The sequence below is a fragment of the Liolophura sinensis genome, chromosome 1 (assembly GCF_032854445.1).
Source record: "Liolophura sinensis isolate JHLJ2023 chromosome 1, CUHK_Ljap_v2, whole genome shotgun sequence".
Taxonomy (NCBI): Eukaryota; Metazoa; Mollusca; class Polyplacophora; order Chitonida; family Chitonidae; genus Liolophura; species Liolophura sinensis.
Genome location: NC_088295.1, coordinates 39,184,589 through 39,212,156, shown reverse-complemented (window position 1 = coordinate 39,212,156; position 27,568 = coordinate 39,184,589). Strand labels below are relative to the sequence as shown.

General features: G+C 37.1%; 3 protein-coding genes across 4 annotated transcripts in view; 2 read left to right on the top strand and 1 right to left on the bottom strand.

Annotated features, from left to right (window-relative positions):
* The window catches only part of LOC135462153 (zinc finger protein jing-like), a 53,731-nt gene extending 45,263 nt beyond the window's left edge, over positions 1-8,468 (bottom strand). The window contains exon 1 of the mRNA XM_064739527.1: positions 8,067-8,468. Coding sequence (XP_064595597.1) covers positions 8,067-8,365 — 299 coding nt within the window. The 5' untranslated portion in view covers positions 8,366-8,468. The remainder of the gene's footprint in view (positions 1-8,066) is intronic.
* LOC135462155 (uncharacterized) lies at positions 8,448-14,880 on the top strand. 2 transcript variants are annotated; one of them, XM_064739530.1, is made up of 10 exons: positions 8,448-8,559; positions 9,262-9,394; positions 10,210-10,427; positions 10,826-10,894; positions 11,576-11,650; positions 12,647-12,764; positions 13,097-13,215; positions 13,673-13,871; positions 14,330-14,408; positions 14,730-14,880. In XM_064739530.1, exons 3-10 carry the CDS (start codon positions 10,264-10,266, stop codon positions 14,747-14,749), a joined length of 843 nt encoding a protein of 280 aa, XP_064595600.1. In that variant the 5' UTR covers positions 8,448-8,559; positions 9,262-9,394; positions 10,210-10,263; the 3' UTR covers positions 14,750-14,880. The 2 variants fall into 2 exon arrangements, with proteins under 2 accessions (XP_064595600.1, XP_064595601.1); XM_064739531.1 differs by lacking the exon at positions 9,262-9,394.
* Positions 14,762-26,428, top strand: LOC135462154 (uncharacterized). The gene is made up of 12 exons (XM_064739528.1): positions 14,762-14,905; positions 15,245-15,321; positions 16,555-16,700; positions 19,390-19,486; positions 19,836-20,043; positions 20,418-20,532; positions 21,123-21,270; positions 21,555-21,699; positions 22,291-22,421; positions 24,075-24,234; positions 25,662-25,796; positions 26,201-26,428. Exons 2-12 carry the CDS (start codon positions 15,287-15,289, stop codon positions 26,393-26,395), a joined length of 1,515 nt encoding a protein of 504 aa, XP_064595598.1. The 5' UTR covers positions 14,762-14,905; positions 15,245-15,286; the 3' UTR covers positions 26,396-26,428.
* The last annotated feature ends 1,140 nt before the right edge of the window (positions 26,429-27,568 follow it).

The window sequence follows — 27,568 nt, the reverse complement described above, 5'->3', positions numbered from 1 at the left end:
CTGTTTAACGCAACTAGTATCAACAGCGGACAATCGTGTTGTGGTAGCCCAGAGGCGTGATGTAACAACAGAAACCAAGATCTCAAAAGGAGCTCCTGGAGGCTTTCCATCTCGTCTTTCCCTGGTGTTGTTGTTGTGAAAGGAGAGGGTATATCTGCTGGCCATGTTCTGTGCAATTGAATAAATTAGGAAAGGCTGTGTGGAAAGAATAAACCTGTGTATGAGATAGGAAGAACATTTGTAAGGACATCAAAGAGCAATGGGAAACAAGGCAGCAGATAGTGGCTCGAATGGCCGTTAATCGGCAGTCCATCTCATGTTTGTTTGTTGATGTAATTACACATATTACACACAGTAGATGAAAGAATGGCATCAGAAAAGTTTAATATGACACATATGAACCTTCTATCAGTAAGTTTATCTTACTGATTTATTTCATAATTTTGAGTCAAGGAATATGGCATGTTTAAGCACAATTGTTCTGAACAAAACACAACAGAAGAGTTCCTTAAAGTGAAAGCAATGTTTTGATAAATCTACGTGTACATACAGATGTGATTTCTTTTCTTATGTGATATTCCAAATGTTACCAGACTAGGTAAAACCATTTCATCTCAAGATCAGATGTATGTGTCAGTGTTTATTGTTTATCTAACATTCTCATCTTGTTAAAGCAGATATTTGATTTAAGGTCATGTTTGGAAATATATATTTCCTCGCATTACCTTATGGAAAATTGTCATTTTTTGTCTGCAGCTTTCATTAGAGGCCTCACACATATGGGTGAACATAAAACATTGGGTACATTTCCCTTCTCTCATTATATGTAGGGCCTTGCATGGTGACAATATATAGGGGTCAACAGTGCCCATAGGACTGGTTGCACAGTTCATTAAAGACCACGTTGTCTTAATATATAATCAGTATGTCAAATGTGGGAAAGTTCATTAGCAACTTGTCTAAGGTCGGTGGTTTAAATCAATCATTCTAGTTTCCTCCACCCATAAAAAAATTCTTCAGTGTGATGTTCAACAACAATCAAATAAATAAATACACCTGGTACACTCAGTGGAAATCAACTGTACAGGTGCACAATACTGCTTGGCCACACCATCTACACCCCATATTTTCTCAAAATCTTGGAAAAAGTGGTGGTAAAAGGTAAGAGATGTGGGTAGATCTAGGCTTACAAAACCAACATGTATGTGTGCATCTTCGGTAAAAATGTCTCTACCCGGTCAACACAATTCAATAGCACCCCAACTGAGTTACACACTTATATGGAGCTGTGTAACCCAATATCTCACAAACAAATGATACATCTTTATCTGTCATGTACATGTCAGCCCCAGTTATACATGTAACTAAGATCCATATTTGTGGATAGCAGAAGTTTGTTTCAAACTCGATAACTGTAACACTGATAGATTTGCTTATAATGTTATGGATCAAGACTACAGTTTGAAGCCTGGCCAAAATCTAAGCATTAAGGCATTAATATAGTGTACATGAATATTAACTTAACTTGTGAATAACCTAGACAAAATAGGTAGTATCTGAGTTACACACAAATCTACCCAAGCCACAGGATTTTGTCAGTAAGAATAATAGATTTTTGGAGGGCCAGTCAAGTCACGTTGGATTTGCATGGACATTTTGATTATTATTTATTTTAACACTTGTCTACCAGCTTGTCTACTTACAAATAGATTAGGTACTTTCATACACACCGGAAACGAAAACAAATTATTTATGGTTTGATGTCCATTTGTAGCTGTTCAGTACAGTCATGTCATGTGAAAATGAAAAATTTTGCAGGTGATGGGTTTTTCACCTGCCTGTTACCCTTACCCTCGCAAACTCCTGTGGCTCTCACAAGAATCCCACAGAACTTGAAATATCGCTCCCTGGACCTTTTATCATATTACATTACATTTTATTACATTTTTACCTAAACACTGAAAATATGCTATAGAAATAAAATTTAAATAACTCTATAAAAAAAAAAATTCTTAGTAATTTAAAATGTTTTTTTTTGGGGGGGGGGGATTGGCTGTTTAAAAGGACAAAACAAAAAACAAGTAATAGGCACTTCTATAGAAGAAAAAAAGGCTCTCCTAAATACCTTGTTACACTGGAGCACCTGAAGACAATTCCAAAGCTTCATTATGACCAAATTACAGTGCACCATATGCCATCAGCTAATCCCTTCTCTGCTCAGCAGGTTTGTTAAGGAACATATTATCGATTCACAGTGCAAGTGTTTCCTGATTTCTCGCTCAATCAATAGCGTCACAAGAAGAAAGTGAGACTGCACACACATATGTAGCACAACCTACTGGAAATATCAAGTCAGATTTGAATGGACTTCAGAGAAATGCCATATTGGCACTCACAGCTGACCTACTAAGAATTTGACGTGAAATCTACACTGCTGGCATGATGCCAGCTGAGCTCCCTTGTATACCAAGGTAATTGAAAATGCGAAAGAAAAAGAATACTGGTTCTCCTAAAGACCATGAATACAGTCACAGTGCGATTTAATGTCAGCACCATGTCTGGCATATCAGAGTTTAAAAGTGGTTATGGATTACTGAAAAGAAAAAAAAAAAAAAAAACCTACCTGCTCTATTGGTAAGTCTTTAAAGGGCCTGAAAATCCATCGGGGAATTTTAAAAAAAACATTTGAGTTTCAGGGGAAAAAATATAAAAACACTGTTTTCAGAAATATTAGTTATTTACTTAGGACATTGTTGTTTAACAACATACTCAAGAATTTTTTACTCATACTGTGAAAACATGATAATGGTCAGTTTTACTGATGAACAGGTAAGTTACATGAAATTCTATGTGAATAACAATGTAACACAGAAATTATTGATTGTACTGCCATTATGGTATAAGTGTCATACATAGATTTTCTGTAAATCAAGTCAGCATGATTCTACCGCTGTCAAATAGTTTTGTTCTGTAGGTTCTATGTCAAGATCCCCATCTCTTATTTTGGATGTGTTTGTATTAGAAGAGCATTTACCAATGACAACAAGGCCCAGAAGCCAGACTGAGGTGTTTCCTTAATATCCCCTCCAGCCAAGTTTTCCTCAGAGAGGATTCAGAAAGTTCCCACTAAGCCAAAGTCTTACAGTATACTTGTGCAAAGAAAGAAAACATAAAGCATACTATACGAAATCACACATACAGGTATGTAGAAATGTTGACATAAAGACAAGAGTATAGCAGTAATAGTAGACTTCAGCAGTTTTGGTTTCACTCTTGACGTAGGTACACGTACGTGTAGGTGTAGTGCTTCTAAGAGCATTCTGTTCTCGGTGGAAAAGCAAAATATATCCAAGTTGGAATACGACAAATTCGTAATCTTCTAGCAAAGCAAAAAGCAAGTAACTTTGCCCGTGATAATTTAGTTATTCTTTCAATAAGCAAGTGAGTAAGTGATCGGGGTTTAATGTCGATTTTAATCAATCAGCACATGAGGCAATTTGTTTTATTTATAAAAGCTTATTGCTGATATGATTTTGGAGACAAAAAGACTTTACATTCATATGACTTTTTTAAAGTAAGCAATGACAAACATTCAGGTGTTTATAACACATATTTGCTGTGACACAAAAAGAAAAACCAAATTCACTCATCTGTAGTCAGGCAGTAGATTACCTGGAAAATTGTACGCTCCGGTAGTCCTCACTGCAAGCTTCACTGAGTACAACATATGTGCATATTTACATTACAATGGCTGCACTAGGTACATGTATACGTAGGTTTTTCACAAATGTGATTCTTCACATTTCCTTGAACAGTCATACCATGCTAAGGCATCAGTCCTACGGCTCAGTGGAAAAAGGGCAGACAATTTGACTCTTTCAGTTATACATGTATACATGTCATGTCAACATGTCAACTCGCTAATCAAAAGTGCAGCACCCAAACTGTTGTCAGATTTTAGGGATGTTTCATAACATTGTCTTCAAAAGACAGTAATATCCCATTTAAAACTGTCCACAAAAGAGAACAAAAATTATGCCATGTGTTTTGAATGTAAATATTAAAATATTTATGCTTTTAAACTATTTTTGTCTTGAATTTATGATTTTTGAGTATTTTGAGTTACTCAAATTAAAAGCATAACAGACTGCTCTGTTTATACAGAAAACGAAATGGCAGTGATGAATAAAAATGTCAAAGGCCAGCCAATGCTATTAATTGCATTCTGGGCACGATATAACTTGTTAATATAACCACTGATACATGTACATTGTTCATCTGTAAATGGTCTTTAAATGTATCAGTTAAGTTGGCATCTAAAACTGTTTTATTATTACAAACCTAAAGCATAGGTTATAGCTTGGTTGAGTGGATTTTACATCCCTTTATGAATAGGAACATTTTCCGTTGATGTCCAGCGTAATGGACAATTCGGTGAGTTTACATTCTGTTGACACAGTATGTTGCATTGTGCAAGACTGGCATGTCAACTAGAACAAGGATCTTTTTGCTAAGTTAAGAAACAAGAGTAAATGTTTAATAAACAGTGGGAAAATGAGCTCACTATTGTCTATTATTTTCACATACACTTACACATAGCATGTGCATGACTTATGTAGTGAAACTGGCTATTTTTGTCCTTCTCAGCAGCTGCACATGGCTGAAGATAAACACAACCTAGGCACTGGTTTAATACATCAAATTGCTGCCACATCAGGCTTAAAATAACCTGAAGCCTGATAGACAAATCAGTTACGTGGCATCAGTAACCTAGTAACATTTCTACTGCGCCACTGCGATTATGGTGTCTACTGAAATATCCACACTGGCTCCATGTAGCAATTCAGGGCAACATCATTGTAACTTATCAAGTTTTATTATCCCTCACAAAAACCCATCACTGACAATATTATGATATGGATTTTAATCTACATGTAGATACACATTCAGATGAATACCTGGAAGTCGTAGTTCACAATAACATTTGCCTTAACAAAAAAATAAAAAATAAAAATAATAATACAAAGGCCATGTCCAAGACAGGTACAACAAAATGTGGAATAGTGAGAATGTATAAAAATTACATTCACTGTAGTCCAAGATAAAATGTACTTTAGTTATACTTGTCTGTGTCTAACCTCAAATCTCTTGACACTTATCACTGAAATTTATCACTATGTAATTAGGTTATCTACATTTTCACAGGACAAAAAAAGGGACACCTCACGGGACTTATAAATTCCTCGGAGTTTTAAACTGACAACAGCTACACTGATCTCAATATTCATGAGACATCTAACCAACGTCTGGCTCATATTTGACAGCCTTCATAGTGAAGTAGACATTGTGAGCTATTTTACATACATTATCTAATCAATTTAATGTATTATACATTATACAGGTCCATTGTGACAGCCATTATATGTGCAAATTATTGTGATCTAGACTGAATAAGATCAGAGGTTATTCAACAATGCAAGAAATTACATATGTGTCATTTAAGACTTTCTTGTTTTATTTATAAATTTCATTTAATTATTTAACTTAAAATAAAGGTTTACATTTTATGAACCATAACCACACTGGTTTTGAAAATGAAACCCAGACTGATACAGCTATTTAAAGCATGTGATCTTTCTAAAATTCTTACAAATGGGTGCACAGTACACACTGTTCTGCTAGCGGACAGGCACAGGCCATAACATGCTGAGGGTAAAAAATGTATGTATAGAAATAAAACACATGCGTAATGCCCACATATATTACATACATACGATTGTGTATTGAAATATAATGTTCTGAGCTTGTTGGAACAGGTCAAAACTTAACCACTGGTACAACCTGTATTACATTTCCATTTTCTGTTGATGACTGGCATGTGTTCACCTTTCAGGAAGTCTGCAATGCCATCAAGTGCATACATGCATGTAGGTAAACTACTTCTGGACATGCAACATTTAAATACATATAATTTTTTAGAATCACAAACAACATGCACATGAAATACCGGAAAGCCATTCTGGAGGTCAAAATTAAAATGGTTTCGCTTTAGATATAAAATATGTCAAGGAGTTAGTACTGTATTTATTTACCTGATTATGTGTTAAAGCTATGACCTTCAATTTTCCACTTATATACATGTACACTGCTTGTCAAAGTTGATGGAAGGACGCTATTTATGAAGGAGTCCATAGTACATGTAAACCATCAGTTTCCACAAGGAACTCAACAAACTTCCTCACTTTAGCAAACTTTATCTACTACAGCAAAAGAACAAATATACATGAATTAAAGTGAATTACTCCATAGCTAGGGTGCAAAAAAAAAAAAAAAAAAAAATTGAAAAAAAAATAATAAACAAAACTGAACCACACAAATTGTTTAAACTGACTGAACTGAGAACATCCAACGACATTTTAAATACTCTACTAAATACTAGTGAACCAAAACTTGGGGTATTTTCTTTAATTTATTTATTTATTTGATTGGTGTTTTACATCATACTCAAGAATATTTCACTTATACGACAGCGGTATTTTCTTTAACCGTACTCATGAAATATATTTTCATAGCAGGGACTATATAAAATGACAAATAATCTTGTGCTGTGTATTATACCTCATTTTATGGTCAAACTTTATAAAAGCCAGTCTCACTAATAAGGTTATTAAAATCAACAGAATGCATTAAACTTAAAAATTTCAAACTGGTTAAATTTTGTTAGAAAGCAGTTTTATTTTTAAAAAACAAATTTTAAATCCTTGAGGCAGTTTTACTCAACTAATAAGCATTTATGCCAGTGATAAACATGTACTATATTTCAATCCAGCGCCTTATTTATGTGATCAAAATCTGAGATTTCATGAGATGAAGCTATTATTATTTTACCATAAAAAGGTTTAGTGCTCTGCTCAAGAAATTAGGCCAAATAGGGTCTATGTACATGTATATAATTTCTAGTTCCAGCCCACTTGTTTTGTTAAATTAGACAAAGGAAAATGGAATCAAATACATGTTGAGTCTCTAAAATAAACAGTACTGAAAATGTCTGAAAATACAAGAAGTTCAAAATGTATTAGCAATTCCTGCCTACAGTGTTTTAACATTTCCAGGACAATATAATTGTTTTTGACGCTATAAGCCATCATCCAATTTTTGACCATATGTGACCTATTGCCAGTCCACAAATCGAACTTATTATACGGTCTACCATTCTTGATAAAATTTCAATTTAATTAGAAAACTATGTATACTTTAAAAGAAATTTGCAAATTTTCAAATACATAATTTGGGAATGATTAATTGGAGTAAAGACTAATATGGTATGGCCTGCAGTCTAGCAGCATGTTTTCAATATAGCCTGTGGATTATCTTGCGTTCTTAATACTATAACAATATATACAAGTCAGCATTCATTTAGTTTGACTTACCCTCCCTTTTTTAAATATCAGAATTTTGAAATAAATAATTTCCAAATAAAGGGTCATGGCTTATGTATAATGGTAATGTGTATACTGTTGAAAAAAACAGACCCAATAAATGATAATAATTATATGTCTGAAACATACAAACATGTTTGGGTTGCATACTAACTACACTTTAACATGCCACACATTTATGCACAAAACACACGCATACTGATGAAATTAAATTTGTAACTGATCCTTGATCAACAAACTAAGCACTTAAGATATAGAGGGACTTATGGCTATCACTGAAATGAAATGGTGATTTAGTTTCTTACCTACGCACACATCCAGAAATATTCTCATCTCGTGATTTATAATGTTTTACAATCCCCATTTACTACACTTAAAAATCGCCACGCCAAATCGTATTCAAATGAGCAAAATAACAAAAATAGCTGTAACAGAAGAAAGTGAGAGACTATAATCCACGCCATGAAAAAGTGAAAGTAAATAAACTACGAACAAGAGTACTAAAATCAACCATATTGTTTAAACAATACAAACATTTCTAATAAGGAGTATATGTACGCAGTCTATCACGTCTTTGGTACATACCGTTACACAACCGATGAAAGCCATAAAAGCAAAGATACATACCCATCTTTACTGTCCAGTACGGTCACTTTTTTTGTCTTTTTCCACAAGTCGGGAACAAGTCGATCACGACGTGAGCGCAGCGAGGGAATGGATGGAGTGGCAATCGAGAATTTACCAGTCCCGTTTATCCTGACAACTTTCTTTGACTTGGTCGCTTTGACGTCTAGAACTGGAGCAGAGTTGAGCGAGTGGTTGACACCATTTTTCTTGCAGACTTCGGCAATGTTCAGCGAGCCATTTTCAGTCTTATCCTCGCTGTCCATTGAACTATTATCCTCCGTACACCCGACTGCCGCCATCTTGTACACCAACCTCCCCTGACGTCACTAAAATGTGTGCGGATTTCCTCAAATTCTATTTTTGTCTGCACGCGGGGGATTCCTTTCAATATGGCAGATGCTAAAGGACAAGACAATTCGCCGAACTAAATTTTGTTGCCTGTTTGCGTAACGTTTGCTTTCTTTGTAGGATTTCGCGCAGATGTCTAGATAAGGTAAACTTACGTTTGTAAACACAGTTTGTAAACCTGAAAAGTGTGTCATTTTCCTACTGCATCTCCGGTTTTAATATTCAAGGACTGTGTTGTGACTAGGCCTACATCATATATGTATGATCATTGTATGTAGAACTATCTGTATCATAGATTCTCTTCACTCGAAATAGCTTCTCCCGCACCCGAAAGGCGGTTGTAGTGAGGCCTGGCCTAAATTGAAAGGTGCGGTGACGAATTTCCACTTTGAACCAGGTAACATTTGTGATGATGGTGCGTACATTAGTTCAGCAACCATCGGAGTGGTTTGCAACTACGCATACCAGTAAATCTTCAAATTGGATGACCATCTATGGACTTCTTAAATATTCTTCTCCTGGCCATACCCACCTTATTTTAAGACTTGCAAAGGCCCCTGACTTGAAACCCATACAAATGAACAGAGATACTCTTAATCACTGTAAAATCTATATTGTGGGGAACATACCTCAAACAAAGCGTAGGATCTATACATGGTATGCCGATATTAATGAAATTTTTATAATGACAGTTAAACTCCGAAGGATTGGGACTGATCGAAGTGAAATGTGGTCATGCACTCTTTGTAGCAGTCTTTGTTTTTCCTTACTTATTAATTGAGAAAGAAGTAGATTTGCAAGAAACAACATGATCATAGCATGTGACCGAAATTTCTCATTCATTTAGTTGGAATGCTTCAGTGGCCTGATGGACATCTGACTCAAAGTTGGGAGACCACGGGATCAAACCTGGGTCACGTCTTACCAAAGATTTGAAAATGGTATTTGCTGCTGCCTCGCTTGGTGCTCAACACTGAGAGGTTAGAGTTTAGGAAACAGTACCGGTTGGCCTAGTGTCTGTATAATGTGACTGGGTTTGGGTGTCATGCCTGGTGTCTTTGGCATGATACTTCAGTGGCGGGAGCACTTTGGTAACATGGACTCACTCAGCCACAAGAAGACAATTTATGTACACACACTCCTCCTGGTCATATGTTAAGTACGATGTTAAACCTCAAGCATACATACTTACATATATTAATTTAGTTACATTTTATAGGCCTTTGGTAAGCAACTGCCAAACTTTCCAACTTGAGACACACACATTTTCACTGGATTCCACTCCAGTAACATGACGTGTAATTATGGGAGACAAGTCAACCTGCTACCTACTCAACATCAAGAGTCTCCATCAATGCAACTGCAATGAGTTCAAGTCCAGCTCATGCTGGCTTCCTCTCTGATTGTACATGGGAAAATCTGGTTGCGGATGGTTCCCCCCAGGTTTGGTTTCCTCGCACCATGATGCTGACCTACGTTGCATATGTGAAATATTTTTGAGTACGGCACTGAACACCAATTAAACAATAAAAAATTTTTTAAAAAACCCTGCCTAGTTTATTGTCATTTAAGCTCCCGAATATAGAGGTGGAGGTATCTTGGTGATGCCCTGTCAGAGAATGGGGTTGAGCCAACACCTTCAGTGTCCCACTGTAACTGAAAGACATTTTAACAACACATCCGCTACCCTCACTAGCAAAGTGTAAGTTTGACTGTTGTATACCCTAAATGACCATATATTTCGTCCATGACTAACTTGCTTTTTTTCCTGATTCTGAGATCTCTTTTTATTCAGATGTTGTGTTTGTGAGGATGAATTTCGGCGAGGTGCATCAGCGGCTGGTGACAGATGGGGAGGAGGCGGATGATGAAGGCAGTGAGACCGAGGGACTATGATGATGAGGCTGACCGAACATACCAGGTGGTGGATCCAGGAACCTTCCGTTATAATAAACGCCTGCTGGTCATCTCCCTCCCATGCTTTCTCGTTGTCTTATCATTAACTGGAGAACTGTAAGCCTTATTGTTTCATGTTATTTGTTTCTACTTAAAAGGAAAAAAAAAAACTTGTGCACTAGTTGAACTGAAAGTGAAAGTCTTTTGCTTATAATCCCTATAGAGATAAGTGTTCAGTTTTTTGGCAATATTTGGTTATAAAACTTCAAATCTCTAAATATGTGAAAAAGAAGTAAAAGCTTTAGTTTTGTTGTGATCACCATAGTGTGAATCTGGAATGAGATCTGTGGTCCATAAGGCAGTGTTTGAGCCATCCACTATGTGCTGATTTGGTTATGCTGACTATTCAGAGCCCTCTAGTTGGCAGCTGTATGTTAGTAGACAGTGGGAACAGGGTTATTTACATGTAATCTAATGCTGTAACAATGTCTGCTGTTTCTCTTGTCTTGTTTCAGACTTCTGTGCATTGTGGGTATAGGGGTAACCATGGTTAGTGTGCTACACACTTATGAGGAACATGAGAGGTATGTGGACAAAGCTGGAGCTCAGTAAAGCAAACCCAAAGTCCCCTCTTTGGTGTGTTTGCACTGTGGTGTGTATATGTTGTACATCATCAAAACCAAGAGAGCAGTGTAGGTCTATTTGTGTGCATCCTCCATCACTTCTTCAGTTTGCAAATATATATAAGAGGCTTTTTACCGGAGTTTATGTTTAAAGTAAGATGTGTCTGGTATTTCCTCTCTCAATGTTCAACAGAAGGCAATAGGCCAAGTACTGGGCACACTTACACGAAACCCTCTTACTGTTAAGAGCACCTAACTACAATGGCAACGTAATGCCCACAGTGCTGGTTGTCATGGAAGTTACGTGCTCTTAACGTTAACAGGGCTTCACGCAATTAGACCCTGCTTGGCTTGGTGTCATCATTATGCTATAGTGTGGTGGGGTGTCACGTCTGGTATCTAGGACATGGTGTTACAGTGAAGCAGTTCTGTAAAGATGTTGGCTTTGGAACCAGAGAGAGAGTGTCGAGAAGTGACTGCTATGATTCACATTGCCTAAATTACATATCTGAAATACTGATTTGCCAAAGCGTTTTTGACTGTCATTTAGAGTTTACCAAACCACCAATATTTTACACAGTTTCCATGGCATGGTTCTGTGAAATTGTGGAGTCTCTGAGTGCTGTGTTTGTTTCTTTACAGAAGCCTAGTTGTGTTCATGCTGAGCTTCCTCATGGCTCAGATCACAATTCTCTACTCTGTCCTGCCTCTGGTTTGGTAAGTACGATTCTGATTGCCAAAGGTTTGTTGTATAGGCCAAATGGCGGCACCTTGGCTCACTGGCACATCCACCTAAAGTATTTCACTCACCACAGCTGATAGACGTATGGTCGGGTGAAATTCCCATGATCAAACGCAACAGGGGCCTTCGTGGCTCAGTTGGTTAGCACATTAGCGCAGTGTAATGACCCAGGAGTCTCTCACCAATGCAGTTGCTGTGAGTTCAAGTCCAGCTCATGAAGGCTTCCTCTCCAGTCGTATGTGGGAAGGTATGGCAGCAACCTGCAGATGGTAGTGGGTTTACCCAGGCTCTGCCTGGTTTCCACCCACCATAATGTTGGCCGCCGTCGTGTAAGTGAAATATTCTTGAGTATGGTGTAAAACACCAATCAAATAAATAAATAAATCAATCAAATCCAATATCTGCAGTTTAGAAGTGGCTTAATATCAGGAGGTTTGTGAGATTCCTGGTGAGGGAGTGAAGGTTTTCTCGGTCTAGATCCAGATTCGTCTAACCATGATTGACCACATCATATTGGTGAAATATTCAAGAGCAATAAGTCATTTAACTCCCACCCCAAAACATACATGAATGAATGAGTGATCAAATACAGAAACAGATGTGTTTAATGTTGAACTTGACAGTATGTGTTTTGGATATAAATTTACTTAGCACCAACTCTGCTAACCTCTAAGGATACCTGACAAACTTCCTGGCCCAAAGTTGCAATTAAAACAGCAAAAGCTAGATTTGAACATGTAGTATTGCTGGTCAAACATTTGTTATGTCTAGTAAGGTCAACTTAAAACTACTGAATGAGCAAGATTTCTTCACCTTCTATTTAATTCTCTATGAAGTAAACTCCTGTTCAATTTGATGTTTCCAGACCTGCTAATGACATCATAGGAAATTGTCCTACTTTGGAGGTGATTAATTCTAAGCATATGGGTGCTGTTGTATTAGTCAATAGCTGATTTAATTTGCATTTTCAGGGTGTCGCTGGCCAACCTTCTGCTGATTGGTCTGATCAATGGTTATGTGGTAATGACAGGATGTTGGTTGGTCATCCAGCTCCCAGCCTTCAGACTACAGGCAATGGATTCCCTACCTGTTAGTGTCTCTAATCTTCCAACATGCCATGTATGTCTTTAGTTTGTAGGGCACTGAAACTTACGGTTTTATACTTACAAACTTACAAAGCTAGATCTAAATATCATAAAACATAAAAGACATAAAACTTTTGTGCTGGAAATAAATATTTGTAATATAGTTTATAAGCAGTTACATTTATCCAGTTCAACTTATTTAGCAAATTATCTTATTTTATCTTAGATTTAAATTAATCCGGGCTCATTTTTGCCATATTTTCTGACATTGCCATCATATATACTTGGTAACCATATGTGTATTCTACCACTCATTGGAATATTATTGTTTTTCAGTTCATAGAAAAGGCCTTGTTTTCCTTCTACCCTGGTTTTTGTGTGCTGCTGTGGACATGGGCAATGTGCTTTGTGTTTGTACCTGTTCTTTACTCCCCATTTCTTCTCCTTGTGTTTGGGTAAGAAACACCTAATTTTTTTTTGTGGGTTAATGCTGTATTTTACATACACACATAGTTTGATATTATCTAAACAAGCCTTTATTTTCATTATTTTTTTCAGAAAGAATCTAAATGGATTTTCATAGATTTGCTACACAGGAAGCTAGTCCAAATCCAGTATTACAAAGCAGTTGCCTTAAAGGATTTAATGCATATAAAAGTAGATTTTGGGAATTCTATGTTTAGAACACTGTAAAGAAATGTATATTTTGTTGCCCCAAAAAGAAATATAAATTTAAATGTTTCTTTTTAACTTTTTCACTAGAATCAAAGCAGATTCCTGTAGTTTTGGTTTCAGATTCGAGATTCCCATTTAAACTCCTGATAAATTTTTCACAATTCACAAATTGAATTCCAACAGATGTCTGAAAATCAAAAGATAAAACTGTCTTCACTTAGCTTTCCCTTGTTTCAGCTTTGTAGTGCTTCAGTTGTTTCTAGTCCCAGCCGAGTCATCATTTTGTATCCCCAAACTAGCTGTCAAGGACGCTCAGATTGTGGACCCCGTCTTTTTTGGACTGTTGGCAGCTATGTTTGCTATTGGACCCAGTGTGGTTCACGTCTGTGTCACAGTTCTACTCAGACACTCATATGTGTCAGTTTTAGAGCCATTGGTGAGTTGAGATCATGTAAGCCTGCATAAATTTTTTAAGTCCTCATTTTACGTTAATAAAACAGATTACTTTAGAGTTTCTGTGGAAGTTGGCCGCTGCTCTGTAAAAGACATTAGTGTATCAATTAACCAATCATGGTCTGTCTTCAAAAGCTGGTCTGCTGTCGGTAACCGTATTAAAGAGATGTGTAAATTATGAGGACTTGGCTATTTCTTGCACCATGTGAGATCATTTTGCAACTACCCTACGCCAAGATCCACTACTTCAAGTTGACCTTTTGTGTCATTGCCTTGTGGCCACTCATGTAACACTAAACAGACTTACGTGTGACACACATCACAGTCATGTAGACTTTACTATTAAAAGTAATATCATAAGTTATTGTGTTGATTTAGTAGGTAAAGTGTGAGTTTCAGATGTTATATGATATTTGTATAATATATTCTAGGTTTTTGCAGGTACAAGAAGCATTTATTTTGTCAGCTAGTGTTTTCCTCACCACTTTCCTTGGCCTTCGGAAATTCTTTGATCATTTAGGTAGAGTGTTCAGAAAAAGTTTGTTTTTATGGGTTTTGTTTTTTTGGTCTTTTAATTGTGCTCTTGTATATTACTGTTAATTTGCTCTTGGTTCACAAGAAAGTTACCCCTTCTACTTGAAACCAGTTTATAAAAAGTGTTCAAACTTAAAAATATACTTGTGGTTTCTGGTTTATCTTTCTTCTATAAACTAGGATATTGGATGTTAAAGTGTTTAATTTTATCAGTCTGTATTTTTTCATCAGTGTTCTAAGATCGATATGTTCTATAATTATGGAATCAGAATTTTCATCTGTATTGAATCCTGTTTTCTGTTTGCAGGCTGGTCCTATGACCTGTAGTGCGAGCGCGGTGGATCAGTGGCTTTCTACTAGCCTTAACAGCCAGTCCATTATTAAAGGGAATGGGAGCGACTTCTCCATTGCTATCGTGGTTACCTGTTGTTGTTGCGGCATACTGTTTGTTATGGCATAGGTCTCAGCTTCAGGCGGCATAAGGTTTATAAAATTTCTCCCAGAATTTATAGGAAAAGTGATTCTTTCAATTTCAAAAAGTGTAAATTATTAGACTAAAAAGTTTATTTATTTGTTATTTGGATATATTTGGTTCTGTGTTAAACTACAATGTAGGTTGAGTCTGATTTTTGCATAATCTAATGAAGGAAGTAAGTTTTCTTGTAGAAAAGAAAAACTTTGCAAATTTTACTTGGTGATACTACTGACAAGTTCACATTTGTACTGAAACATTTAAAAATTTTGGAAAGGTTTTACCTTTTTATTACTGACAAGTCAGCAGCTATATTTATTGTAGTCTTATTTTGAGTTTTATTCTTTCAGGTGTTTTCCTTGAGCTGTTCCATAGTCCTAATATTGCTACATATGTATCATGTTGGCTGGTTACCATGGAGACTAGAGTATCCTTTGACCTTTATAGGTTTTACTTACCAAACACCTAAACCTTTACCTTTCCGTGGTTATTTATGTGTGGGAGTTTCGAGTTGGAACTCTTTTATTGCTTAAGGTAAGAAGGTCCTATTGTATCATGTGATCTGTCAACAGTGTTCGTAGGCAGGTATTGTTGATCACATTTACTATAATGTGGACGTCTGAAAAAAGTTTCACAAAAAGTTATTTAGACAGCGATTGAAAAGTCTGAGGAACATTTGTGAACATGAGAAGTTTGTAAAGAAGAGAGATGTCATTTGTGCCTCTGGAATTGGTAAAATAATGTCAACAAAGTTTGCCTAAGAGTTTTTATGAGCCACATGATATAGTAGGACTATTTTTATCTTTTACCACAAAAGAGTTCAAACTTAAAACCCCTGTTATGGGACTTTTTTCATGTGATAAAATATCTGAGTGAGTGAGTGAGTGCTTGGGGTTTAAGGCTGTACTTTCAATTTTTTAGTCATATGACGACGAAGAAATCCTTAGAGTACATGGTAATGTTCCTACTTGTTGGAGGACAGATTTCCACTGCTCTTTTATCTAGTGCTGCTTCACTGAGATGACTTACCAAAGGCGAGTAAGCCGCCCCGCCCAAGCCATTATACTGATACGGGTCAGGCAGTCATTGCACTATCCCCTTCATGCTGAACGCCAAGCGAGGAAGTTACAACTCCCTCTTTTAAGTTCTTAGGCGTGAACCGACCAAGGATTGACCCAGAATCTACCGCCTCCCGAAGTGGACGCTCTACCAACTATGCTATCGGGGCCAGTCAGAAAACATCTGAGATATGTCATAAAAATCAACAAGCTTTTGTGAAAGTAGGTTCTAATCATATAATCTTGGTACTTAAGTACATCCACGTGATATCCAAATATTTGAAAACTGTGGTAGGTTTTATGAGCCATAGTGACGGTATATAGTAACTCTGACATCACGGCACCCTTTATCCTGATGTTCATCAGAAGGAAGAAATTTTTGGTTACAACTTTTTGGCCTTTAACTCTTTTCACAAAAATTTTAAAAAATAATGCATAGTTTTAAGAGGTCAACTAAGTGATGTCTACTTCGATTTTTAGAGGTCTTTCCTTTAAAATTAATCATTTTGAATACTTAGTAACAGTACCAGTCATCATTTTTCTCACCAGCTTCTGAGCTTGACCTTTCACCTCTGATTTTCTAGCCTTGACTCTCTGTCCAGCTATTTTGTTCCTGTGGTAGGCATACATATCAGTGTTGTACATATTTTGATTCTGGTCAATGCCGCAGTGTGTTTGCTGTCAGCGTACGTGGCCACACACGGATCCCCCCAGCTTTTGGGCACACTATGCACTGTACAGACAGTTGGTGAGTCAGATGAGCATGTTGTGTCTTTCTAGCTTTTGGGCACACTATGCATTGTACAGACAGTTAATGAGTCAGATGAGCATGTTGTATCTTTCCAGCTTGGGCACACAATGCATTGTACAGACAGTCAGTAAGTTGGATGGAGCATGTTGTATGCTCATCCACACGGATCTCCCCAGCTTTTGGGCACACTATGAAATGTACAGACAGTCGGTAAGTCAGATGAGCATGCTGTATGCTCATCCACACGGGTTTTCCCAGCTTGTGGGCACTTTATGCATTTATGCATTGCTCATCCACACGGATGCATTGTACAGACAGTCGGTAAGTCAGATGAGCATGTTGTATGCTCATCCACACGGATCTCCCTAGCTTTTGGGCACACTATGAAATGTACAGACAGTCGGTAAGTCAGATGAGCATGTTGTATGCTCATCTACACGGATCTCCCCAGCTTTTGGGCATACTATGAAATGTACAGACAGTCGGTAAGTCAGATGAGCATGTTGTATGCTCATCCACACGGCTCTCCCCAGCTTTTGGGCACACTATGCACTGTACAGACAGTTGGTAAGTCAGATGAGCATGTTGTATGCGCATCTACACGGATCTCCCCAGCTTTTGGGCACACTATGCACTGTACAGACAGTTGGTAAGTGAGATGAGCATGTTGTATGCTCATCCACACGGATCTCCCCAGCTTTTGGGCATACTATGAAATGTACAGACAGTCGGGAAGTCAGATGAGCATGTTGTATGCTCATCCACACGGATCTCCCCAGCTTTTGGGCACACTATGCACTGTACAGACAGTCGTTAAATCGGATGAGCATGTTGTGTGCTCCTCCACACGGATCTCCCCAGCTTTGGGCACACTATGCACTGTACAGACAGTCGTTAAGTCGGATGAGCATGTTGTGTGCTCATCCACACGGATTCCTTTAGCTTTTGGGCACACTATGCACTGTACGAACAGTCAGTAAGTGAGATGAGCATGTTGTATGCTCATCTACACGGATCTCCCCAGCTTTGGGCACACTATGCACTGTACAGACAGTTGGTAAGTGAGATGAGCATGTTGTATGCTCATCCACACTGATCTCCCCAGCTTTTGGGCACACTATGCACTGTACAGACAGTTGGTAAGTCGGATGGAGCATGTTGTATGCTCATCCACACGGATCTCCCCAGCTTTTGGGCACACTATGCACTGTACAGACAGTCGGGAAGTCAGATGAGCATGCTGTATGCTCATCCACACGGATCTCCCCAGTGTTTGGCCACACTATGGACTGTACACACAGTTGGTAAGTCGGATGGAGCATGTTGTATGCTCATCCACACGGATCTCCCCAGCTTTTGGGCACACTATGCACTGTACAGACAGTCGGTAAGTCAGATGAGCATGCTGTATGCTCATCCACACGGATCTCCCCAGTGTTTGGCCACACTATGGACTGTACAGACACTTGGTAAGTCGGATGGAGCATGTTGTATGCTCATCCACACTGATCTCCCCAGCTTTTGGGCATACTATGAAATGTACAGACAGTTGGTAAGTGGATGAGCATGCTGTATGCTCATCCACACGGATCTCCCCAGCTTTTGGGCACACTATGCACTGTACAGACAGTTGATAAGTCGGATGAGCATGTTGTATGCTCATCCACATGGATCTCCCCAGCTTTTGGGCACACTATGCACTGTACAGAAAGTTGGTAAGTCGGACGGAGCATGTTGTATGCTCATCCACATGGATTTCCCCAGATTTTGGGCACACTATGCACTGTACGAACAGTCAGTAAGTCGGATTAGCATGTTGTATGCTCATCCACACGGATCTCCCCACCTTTTGGGCACACTATGCACCGTACAGACATTTAGTAAGTTGGATGAGCATGTTGTATGCTCATCATAGAAATATGCAGGGTACCCTGTAATAGATTTCTACATTCTTGATTCTAATATTTCTCATAAGGGAGCAAATTGAAAGGTAAGTTTTAAAGTTTATATCTTTATTTGTGAAAATAAAACAATATTCAACCTTCAGAACTTCACTGAAAGTTGTGATTAAGATCAGATTTACTCTCTCTTCGTCTAGAAAGACGCACACAAATTTTCCTATTACATGTGGTAAGTAAAACTGTAAAACCAGCCACCAATATATCAATATTATAGGCTGTCATATTTAATGGCTTTTATCGGAAATGTCACAGTTATACATCAGAATAAAAACTCTTGAATTTGGAATTACATTTGCATCTTCAGAATGTACTATATTTGTGTATTAACACCTCTGAATGCTGCTAAAAAAAAGCAGGGTATATTTGCAAGTCTCTGGCTCTCAGTGGAATTGGTCAGCATTCCCAGCCTCCACCAGGGCCTTGGGGGCATTGAACAGTCGGCTTTGCACGTTAGGCCAATGGGGTGCACTTACACAAAGTGCGTGGGATATCGCAAGGGATATACTGACACGTGGGAGATAAAGTTTGTCATTTACCTGCCAAGGACGAGTGGTTTACACCAGGTACTCTAGTTATCTTCACTCATTAACCTGACCATTGACATAGGAGTAAAACATCATTGATTACTGCTTCAAACACAAATCAATAAATGGTTGTACAGCTTTATAAAGATTCTGAATATGATCACGCTTACAATTAAAAACAACTTTTTATCCTTGTTTCAGTATTTATCAGCACAGAGATATTGCTGAGGCTGCTAGAGCTTTACACCTCTACCCTGATCATCTATACTGGTGCGGTGGCCATCTACATTTCTGTTAGGTTAGACTTTGTGTATACAGCAGCTAAAAACATTTCTGAAAATCTTTCCTTGTTTGCATGTAGTAAGTAATAAGAAGCAGTTTAGTATGGCATTTTACCAAACTTTGATAACTAAATTATTTTGTAATTTAGGTTCAGTGCATTGTATTCTGTTGTCTTTTTTTAATACGCACTTATTACATGTCTTATTCTGCTGTGGTGTTGTCTCTCTCTCTGTCTGTCTGTCCATATATTTTTGGGTATTGCCACTACACACCCGCTTGACTTCATCTTATACAATTTTTTCTCTTTGAAAAGAGGAGAAGCCTGTTGAAAAATTTTTAAATTTACTCTGGTGCATTGGTTTCAGATTATACCAAGTGAACAAGTTACCATGGACACCAGCTTGGTTTTCTTCGTCCTGTCACATGACTAAAATTGCAACAAGCTTCCTGTGTTTTGTAAGCAGAGATTTCAATGAGTCCTGCGCCCAGAGCTCTGTCTGTCTGTTTCCATTTATAGCCTTCCTTGTATATGTCCTCATGTTTGATGGCCAGGTGGTGATTTCAGAGAAAGAGGTAGATACCTTTATTTTTAACCTACAAGAAGACATCCTCTGTCTGTATAATGTGTATATGACATATATGCAAGACATTCCTCTGTGCCATCCTTGGTTATAATTTACAAAGAAATGGTGATTTTATTTTTGAAGACATGAACATTCACAATTTAAACATTTAAACATTTAACAGTTTAACCCTTAAGAATTGTATTGTCTTTCTGTAATATCATTGATTAATTGTTAGGGTCTATATCTTTATACATATTTATTTATCACCTGTCTGTTATTCAGAATATTTTTGAATTCATTTATGATAGTATTTTTTTTTTCTTATTAAGAATTTTTAATTTCTATTTTAATTTGGTTGTTGTGTTTTTGTTTCATGTTCAGGCTTACACCTATATTGGGCTTGTATATATCTTGTGTGGAGTGAATGTGTACTCTACAGGCAAGGTGATATGGCTCACAGCTCTGGGCGGTGAACCGTGTCTTAGTGATCTCACAGGTAAGGGAAATAACTCTCACAGTCTAACAGCCAAGGTGATGAACACATACTCTCTTATGTCCCTTGTTTTTTTCTTACTGGTAAAAATAAAGCTTTGTTTTCTCTTCTCTTGGATTTTTATAATATCCAGTCTTGTATGAAGAAGTCTCTATCAACCAAAGTGGTATTCTACCTGACCTATGTCCCCACTGCGTACATGTAATATGTTATGTACAAAATGGACAAAAAATCTAAAAACTCTAAAAACTATATGATGGATGAATCAATCGGATCCCCTAAAGTATCCCTAAACTTGGTGAAGTTACATGTTTTACATATCATCACATAAAAGTGGTACTTTGTAAGAGATAAAGCTATTGTACAACAGCTAATGATACAATGTTAAATTTTGTGTAATTGTGAAATTTTGACCAGACATCTTTAAACCTCAAGCTTTTCTTGAAGATGTCAAAAATATTTTTGTGAAAAGTTATTTTTAGACTTTTGAAATCATTGTCTACATGGTACCTCTCTTTTTGTGTGTTTGATGTTATTTGACAGGAAAAGGATAGATTATACGTGCTAAGACTTTCTCATTTTTTTCTTCATAGGTTTGTGGGTGTCAGTTTCTGGTTTAGTGATATTTATTTTGTCACGAATCCATTTTCCTGCACTTCCCATCCTTCAGCACTTTGGACCATTCAGTGTTTTGCTGGGAGCAGTCATTATTTTTCTGCAACCTGGCACAACTGATACATGGTAAGTAAGGATTTCCATGGATCAAAAATTCAGGATGATTGGAATAAAAACATTTGTTACTTTGTTTATTCAAAGTATGGAATACATCTAATGTTTATAAAATAGTTACCATCACAAAGTAAATTTACTTTCTAAAAATTATTTCATTTTAATATTTGGGGTAACATATTAATTTTGCAAGGAGGGTATTTTGAAAAAATGAGGACTAAGTTTTTTTTAGATATTTCTTTAAAAAAGGTTTTTTTTTTTTTTAAATAATCTGACATTTTTTACTTGCATTACAGGGTGATGACCGAATATTGGGGATCAGTTCTTACAGTCCCATTTCTGTATGCCATAGTATCTAGTGGATCTTACAATAGTATCAATCACATCATTGGGATAGGATTTGCCTTGTCATTTTTCCCGTCTTCACTACTTGTGTCTGTTGTGAGTAGAACCTGGTTCATTGTATCGCATAGGGAAAACAAATAAATAGATGTACATATGTAGGTTTTCCTTAATCTTTATACAGATGTTCATATGAGTTAGTTGCAACAATTAGGAAAATTTTTTTATCACAGTTATTTCAAATTTGTTTATGTGGTGGGAAAAAGAGGACCATAGATCTGCATGGAGAGCTATCTCCCCTGAGTCCTACTGGATTTTGAGTTATCTCCCTTTAGTCTGGTTGGGACGTTTTTCTGGACAAAAATTTGTACGGTGTGTTTACACAATGTCTTTGGATGCTTTATTATAAATATTGCATTGGTCAGGATAATTCATCATTGAATATTTCATCATCAATTTGCTGCTCATTTCAATTAATTCCAGTCACATGTAAAAAATGTATGAGAAATCATTTCAATTACCACATTCACATTATCTTATTCTAAATCTGCTCAAATATTTATTGTTCTTTCGCAAAATTGCCAAACCATGTATTTTCTAGAAGTAATTTGTTTTTCATGAAATATGGAGGAAATATGCAGTTCCTCACAGCCACATTTGACAATGTTTTTATGTTTTGATTTTTTCAAGATGTATGTAGAGTCGTCCATTTTCCTTCACCTATTGTGGTTGGCCATCTTCACTGTGATCATCTCTTTGTACTTCCTTATCCTGAAGAGTGACTTTTTAGTCATACATAGAGAAATGTACACACTTAATATGTAAGTAACAATTTTCTTTGTCTACAAGTGTAAGGCGTCATAGCACCTTAAATTTTAGAGATATTGTTATGTTTCCTGTTCTTATAATAATACTCTTATTACTCAAATGGTGCTGGGATAATTGACTGTAACTTATTTGTGACCTATCAGACTTGTTACCACATTTTCAGTCTTACTCTAAACATTTTGGCAACAATGTTACTAACACACAAAAACTCAAGCTTCTTCCTAAGGTAGCCCTGGATACTGTATTATCTTTTTGCATATTTATCTAGGTGCTCCCTATCTTGTTCCTATCTAAGAGACAGCGGGATCAAACCCGCATCAGGTCATGCCAAAGACTTTAAAAATGGTACCTCCTGCTGCCTTGCTTGACACTGAGTATTGAGAGGTTTGAGCAAGGAAACATGACTGGTTGACTCAGTGTCAGTATAATGTGACTGGGTGGGGTGTCATGTCTGGTGTCTTCGGCATGATGCTTCATGGTCGGCAGGACTTGGGAGGCAAGGACCTGATCTGCCACTAGAAAACACAATATATGTACACACACCGAATGACTCCTCATCATGATATAATTGAAAAATTGTTAAGTATGACGTTAAACCCTAAGCAGACATACCTACATATATATTCCCATCTACTTCTTTCAGAGGCATTTAGGAATTGGGATGGTATAGATTGACAGATGCATTACTTATGGATAACAATTCCTGGATTTATTGTGTTGGTGACATTTCGATGTAGGTTCTTACATCATCAAACATATGGTTTGATAACGATGTAAGAACCTACATCGAAATGTCACCAACACAATAAATCCAGGCATTGTTATGCATAAGTAATGCCTCTGTCAATCTATTCCCATCTACCCCTGTGAGAAAGTATGCACATGTCAGGAAAACATGTAATAACCTGCTTGACCTAACAAGTGTGCAATGTGCAGGGTCCTAGAGTACCTGTCTGTTCAGTTCCTAGCTTTCGATCATCGCAAGATAAATATTCATCCAGATTTCATTAAATCTAACGTCTAAGATGAGACAAAAAATGTGTGGACCAGGAACTCAGATGGTGTAAATATGACAGGTGGGCATATTGTGAATCTGATGATTGATGTCTAGTAGGGTTTTTAACAGACTGCTGTTGGACCCCTAAGCAGTGTAAGGGACCAACTGAAACTTGGTGTACTCTCCTTCAGTTGTTGGTAGGAGCATGAAACCAAATATTAAGAGGTGAATATAGTCATCCACAGCCATTCCTAGTGCCAGTTTGAAGCAAATTTTGCTTTAGTGTTTGTTTGAGATGTTGATAATCCTAAAGTTGTGACGTGCCTTAATGAGTCTGACTGGTGCTGTGCCCAGGATTTCTGTTGAATGCCAAGATGCAGTGTTGCTCCTCTCCACCACTCCACATTCCCCACACTCCACAATCAAACAGGAGAAAGACAGGAGTATAAGGTTTCATTGTTAGTTGTTCTTATTCTGCCATTTACTTCAGACAACTATGATACAAATACGCTTTTTGTGTTTTTCAAGTGTTATACAATGTTGAACTAGTTTTAATTCATGAATTATTAAGCGCAGCTCATAGAGGTCGAACAAAAATGAATTTATTCTGTGTATAAAATGTGAACATCTTTCGTTTTCTTCTTGGCAGGTTGTATGGAGGTTTATCCTCATTGGGCGTGGCCTTTACCCACTCTGTGACCCTCTTTATCATTGATCGTTCTTCCTCGGCTTCAGTCAGCAGGAATCTCACAGCTATAGGATTGCTAGCTCTCAGTCTGGCAGCTAAAATATATGCTGTGCAAAACCAGGTAGGCTACAGCTGAGCACGTATAACCAGAGTCTGTCTTTTGCACATAGCAGATGCAGCAGTGCCAGAACTAGAGCACTGTGATGGTTATCTAATGTGGGTTGTCAGTGTTACTGTAATTCTTCAACCTTTTCAACAACTAAAGCACTTTTTCCAGTGGAATTTATGCATAGATTTATTATGAAACTGAAGATAAAAATGATTTGTTTAAAAAGGTTTACTAAAGGTCGAACTTTATAAAACTGTGCAAATCAGTACTCTACACCCATCAGTTCTCTCAGAATGTTTCAAAATATTGGTCGGAGAGGAAAACGGTTGAAGAATTAGAGTATTGTTGGTGCCAACTGCCATTTGAGCTTCTTCTGTTTCCTCCACTCATAAACATGGCCTCTGTCATGTAAGTGAAAATTTTTTTTGCATGGAGTTAAGCACCAATCAGAAACAGAATTGCAACGGCTTTGTGAAGTAGACCTTTATGGTGTAGGTTGAGACGCTGTGTGGTTTACATTACTGATGCACAAGCCAGTTGCCCAGAAATTTGTGTTAGATATGTACTTTTGATACACATGAGATAAACAGTTAAATGCTGTCATACCAGTTTGTGAATTCTTTAATAGGTGCTTAGCAGTTGTTGCCAAAGAAAAGACTGGTCCTGCCAGAGTGAGGATTCTCTGACTGGAAGCATTGTAAAAAAATATATATTTATTTATTTATTTATTTGATTGGTGTTTTACGCCATACTCAAGAATATTTCACTTATATGAAGGTGGCTAGCATTATGATGGGTGGAAACCCACGACCATCCGCAGGTTGCTGACAGACCTGCCCACGTACGGTTGGAGAGGAAGCCAGCATGAGCATTGTTGAGTTCCACATCAAGTTTAAAAAGCATACTTTTTGTGCCGTTGCATAACCACTATATCACGATTTAGAGTTCGCATAACTGCACACAATGAGAAAATTGAAGTGCCATCAGTGATTTCTAAAACCAGAGAACAAATGCGACATCATGTACTCAGTACCTCTAACATGGTCTTTGTGATGGCCTTGTAAAAATACCAGTTTAACAGTTGACTTATAGAGTCGCCGGGCACATCAGCACAAAATGGTTGTAGCCATTTGGGTCTGTTTTCTCCTATCTTTGAAAATACCTTTTCTAAATCAAGTATTTAGCTTTTATGGTTGAATGGTTTGAGAACAGCTTTATGCTAGGTCTTATATATTGTCATATATATATATTGAGGACAATTGTTCTTGTGTGAATCAGATGCATATATATTTAGATACACGTATTTAACAGCCGTTATGATTATATTTATATATATATATATGTATATATATATATATAAATTCCTGATATACGCAAAAAGTAACAAAGTTTTCCATGTAATAAGCACTGTGAAAGCAATCTCAACATTTTTCTTTCAGGATATACCGCAGCGTCTTATCAATGAACACAAGTTGAGAACAAAACTTCCCTTAGTTAGTAACGCCACAGTTGTAATCACCTTTCTGCTGCTTAGTGCTTCCTGCCCCTTTGAGGGTTCACCCAGAGATTTGTGGGTAAGATTTCAGTCCTGACAGATATACAAGTTATATAAGTTTGCATATTGTTTCAGCCATATTACATTAACATTTGCTTAGCACCAAAATGAAATTTGAAGCAGCGGTCTTATTTTTGAAGTGCTATTAGTTGAAATACAGTGATTAACAAACTTCAAATCTTTGAAACAGTTAAGCACAAAATTTTTGGCACACAATGAATGCTGTCTGCACAATCATTAACTGCCAGTTTTTTGTAACATTAAACAACATGAATGTTAAGTGAAAAGTCAACCTACAGCTTTTTTTTCCTTAAACAATATTTTATTGAAAGAAATGGAAAGGATCGACAAACAGGGAGGAATCTAACCTAACAGCAACTAAATAATTCCATTTCAAGTTAAACCCTATTTTTTCTATTTCAGTTTGTGATGTCCTCAGCCAGTCTGCTGTGTTTGCAATGGGACAAATGGTGGCTGACCAAATTCTGTCCTCAAAATCAGATCACCCCAATGCTGGTTGTGTCAATTTCCATTCTTCTCGGATCTGCCATTTACAATAGTGCATTCTGGCAATTGAAAGTATCTCTTGCGTCACAAGGGGATTATTTGAAATCATAACAATTCTTGTGACTTTTCCTGGATACCTGTTGTTCTGGGATATTTATGACAGAGAAGATCCTCCTGGATGAGAAAACGGTTGTGTTTGTTGCCCCTTTGAACTTAGTGCTCATGTTGCTGGCCAGTTCAAGCGCCAGCTGTTTATTAGGTGTGTCAGGACTAGCTATGGCCACATGGCTCATGGGTTTTTAAGTTCACTCTACAAAAAGACCATCCTTCTGCAAGTTATTACCACTGAAAATACCATCACAACCTTTATTCCTTTCCACAGGCGGGTTTACATTATCCAAAAATTTGTCATCTTGTTTTGACATAAATCAGTCTTTTGTTTGTTTGCTTCATCTACTAATTGGATGACGATACCTGTTTAATGGTAAGTGTTCTATTGTACCTCATGAAATTGTTTGATTCTGGTCATTTTCACCCGATGTTAATTATTTGTTAAAGAATTAGTGCAATACCATACCTTTCAAGTCATAGGATACAGCTACATATGTCATTAGAAAAGTTTTCAACGAAACAACTGACATCTTGAGAACTGAAATCCATGGCAACTGCTGATACGTCCAGATCTCAAATTACACATGCGTATAAGTGCTGTATTAGAAACGACCTCGAATTAACCATCGTTTGTATTGAAAGTACATGTAATTCAAGACAGCATTTATTATCCTACCCCCTCCCATTATTATGTAATTTTTTGTGATTGAAGAAAATTTCCAATCTTTAACACTGGAATTTATCATATTGTACATATAATTTAGGATCAGTTTAATTATTCACTTCTTAAAACATACTGGTGGAACCAGATCAAGTTTGAAAACTAGGTTACTCCATGTCAACGCCTGAAGATTTAGTGCTAGATGTATAAATTCTCTGAATTTGCTTGTTTATCTTGGTGATTTAATGTAAACATGTTTGATGTAAGTGTAAACATGGTTGATGTAAACTGGATCAAGTACAATGGTACTCAGAGTTTACGCCGAAGAATACTCTTTTCATATTAAAGGTCGATTTTAATGTTACTATGCAACATGTAGTATATACAGGTATGCCTTCTTATTTTCAGCATGTTCGATGTCAGAATGCAGTTAATGTATTCAGCTGTAACTCTTTTACTTAGGCCTTGTTTTGAAACTGAAGAAAGAAGATCAAACACTGATTCTTTTTTAA

Coding starts and splice junctions, on each gene's coding strand:
- LOC135462155 (XM_064739531.1), top strand. CDS start 10,264: ATGGGGAGGAGGCGGATGATGAAGGCAGTGAGACCGAGGGACTATGAT. Junction 13,216..13,672: donor TTTCTTCTCCTTGTGTTTGG/GTAAGAAACACC, acceptor CCCTTGTTTCAG/CTTTGTAGTGCTTCAGTTGT. Junction 14,409..14,729: donor GAAATTCTTTGATCATTTAG/GTAGAGTGTTCA, acceptor TTCTGTTTGCAG/GCTGGTCCTATGACCTGTAG.
- LOC135462154 (XM_064739528.1), top strand. CDS start 15,287: ATGTATCATGTTGGCTGGTTACCATGGAGACTAGA. Junction 22,422..24,074: donor GAAATGTACACACTTAATAT/GTAAGTAACAAT, acceptor TCTTCTTGGCAG/GTTGTATGGAGGTTTATCCT. Junction 25,797..26,200: donor GTTCACCCAGAGATTTGTGG/GTAAGATTTCAG, acceptor TTTCTATTTCAG/TTTGTGATGTCCTCAGCCAG.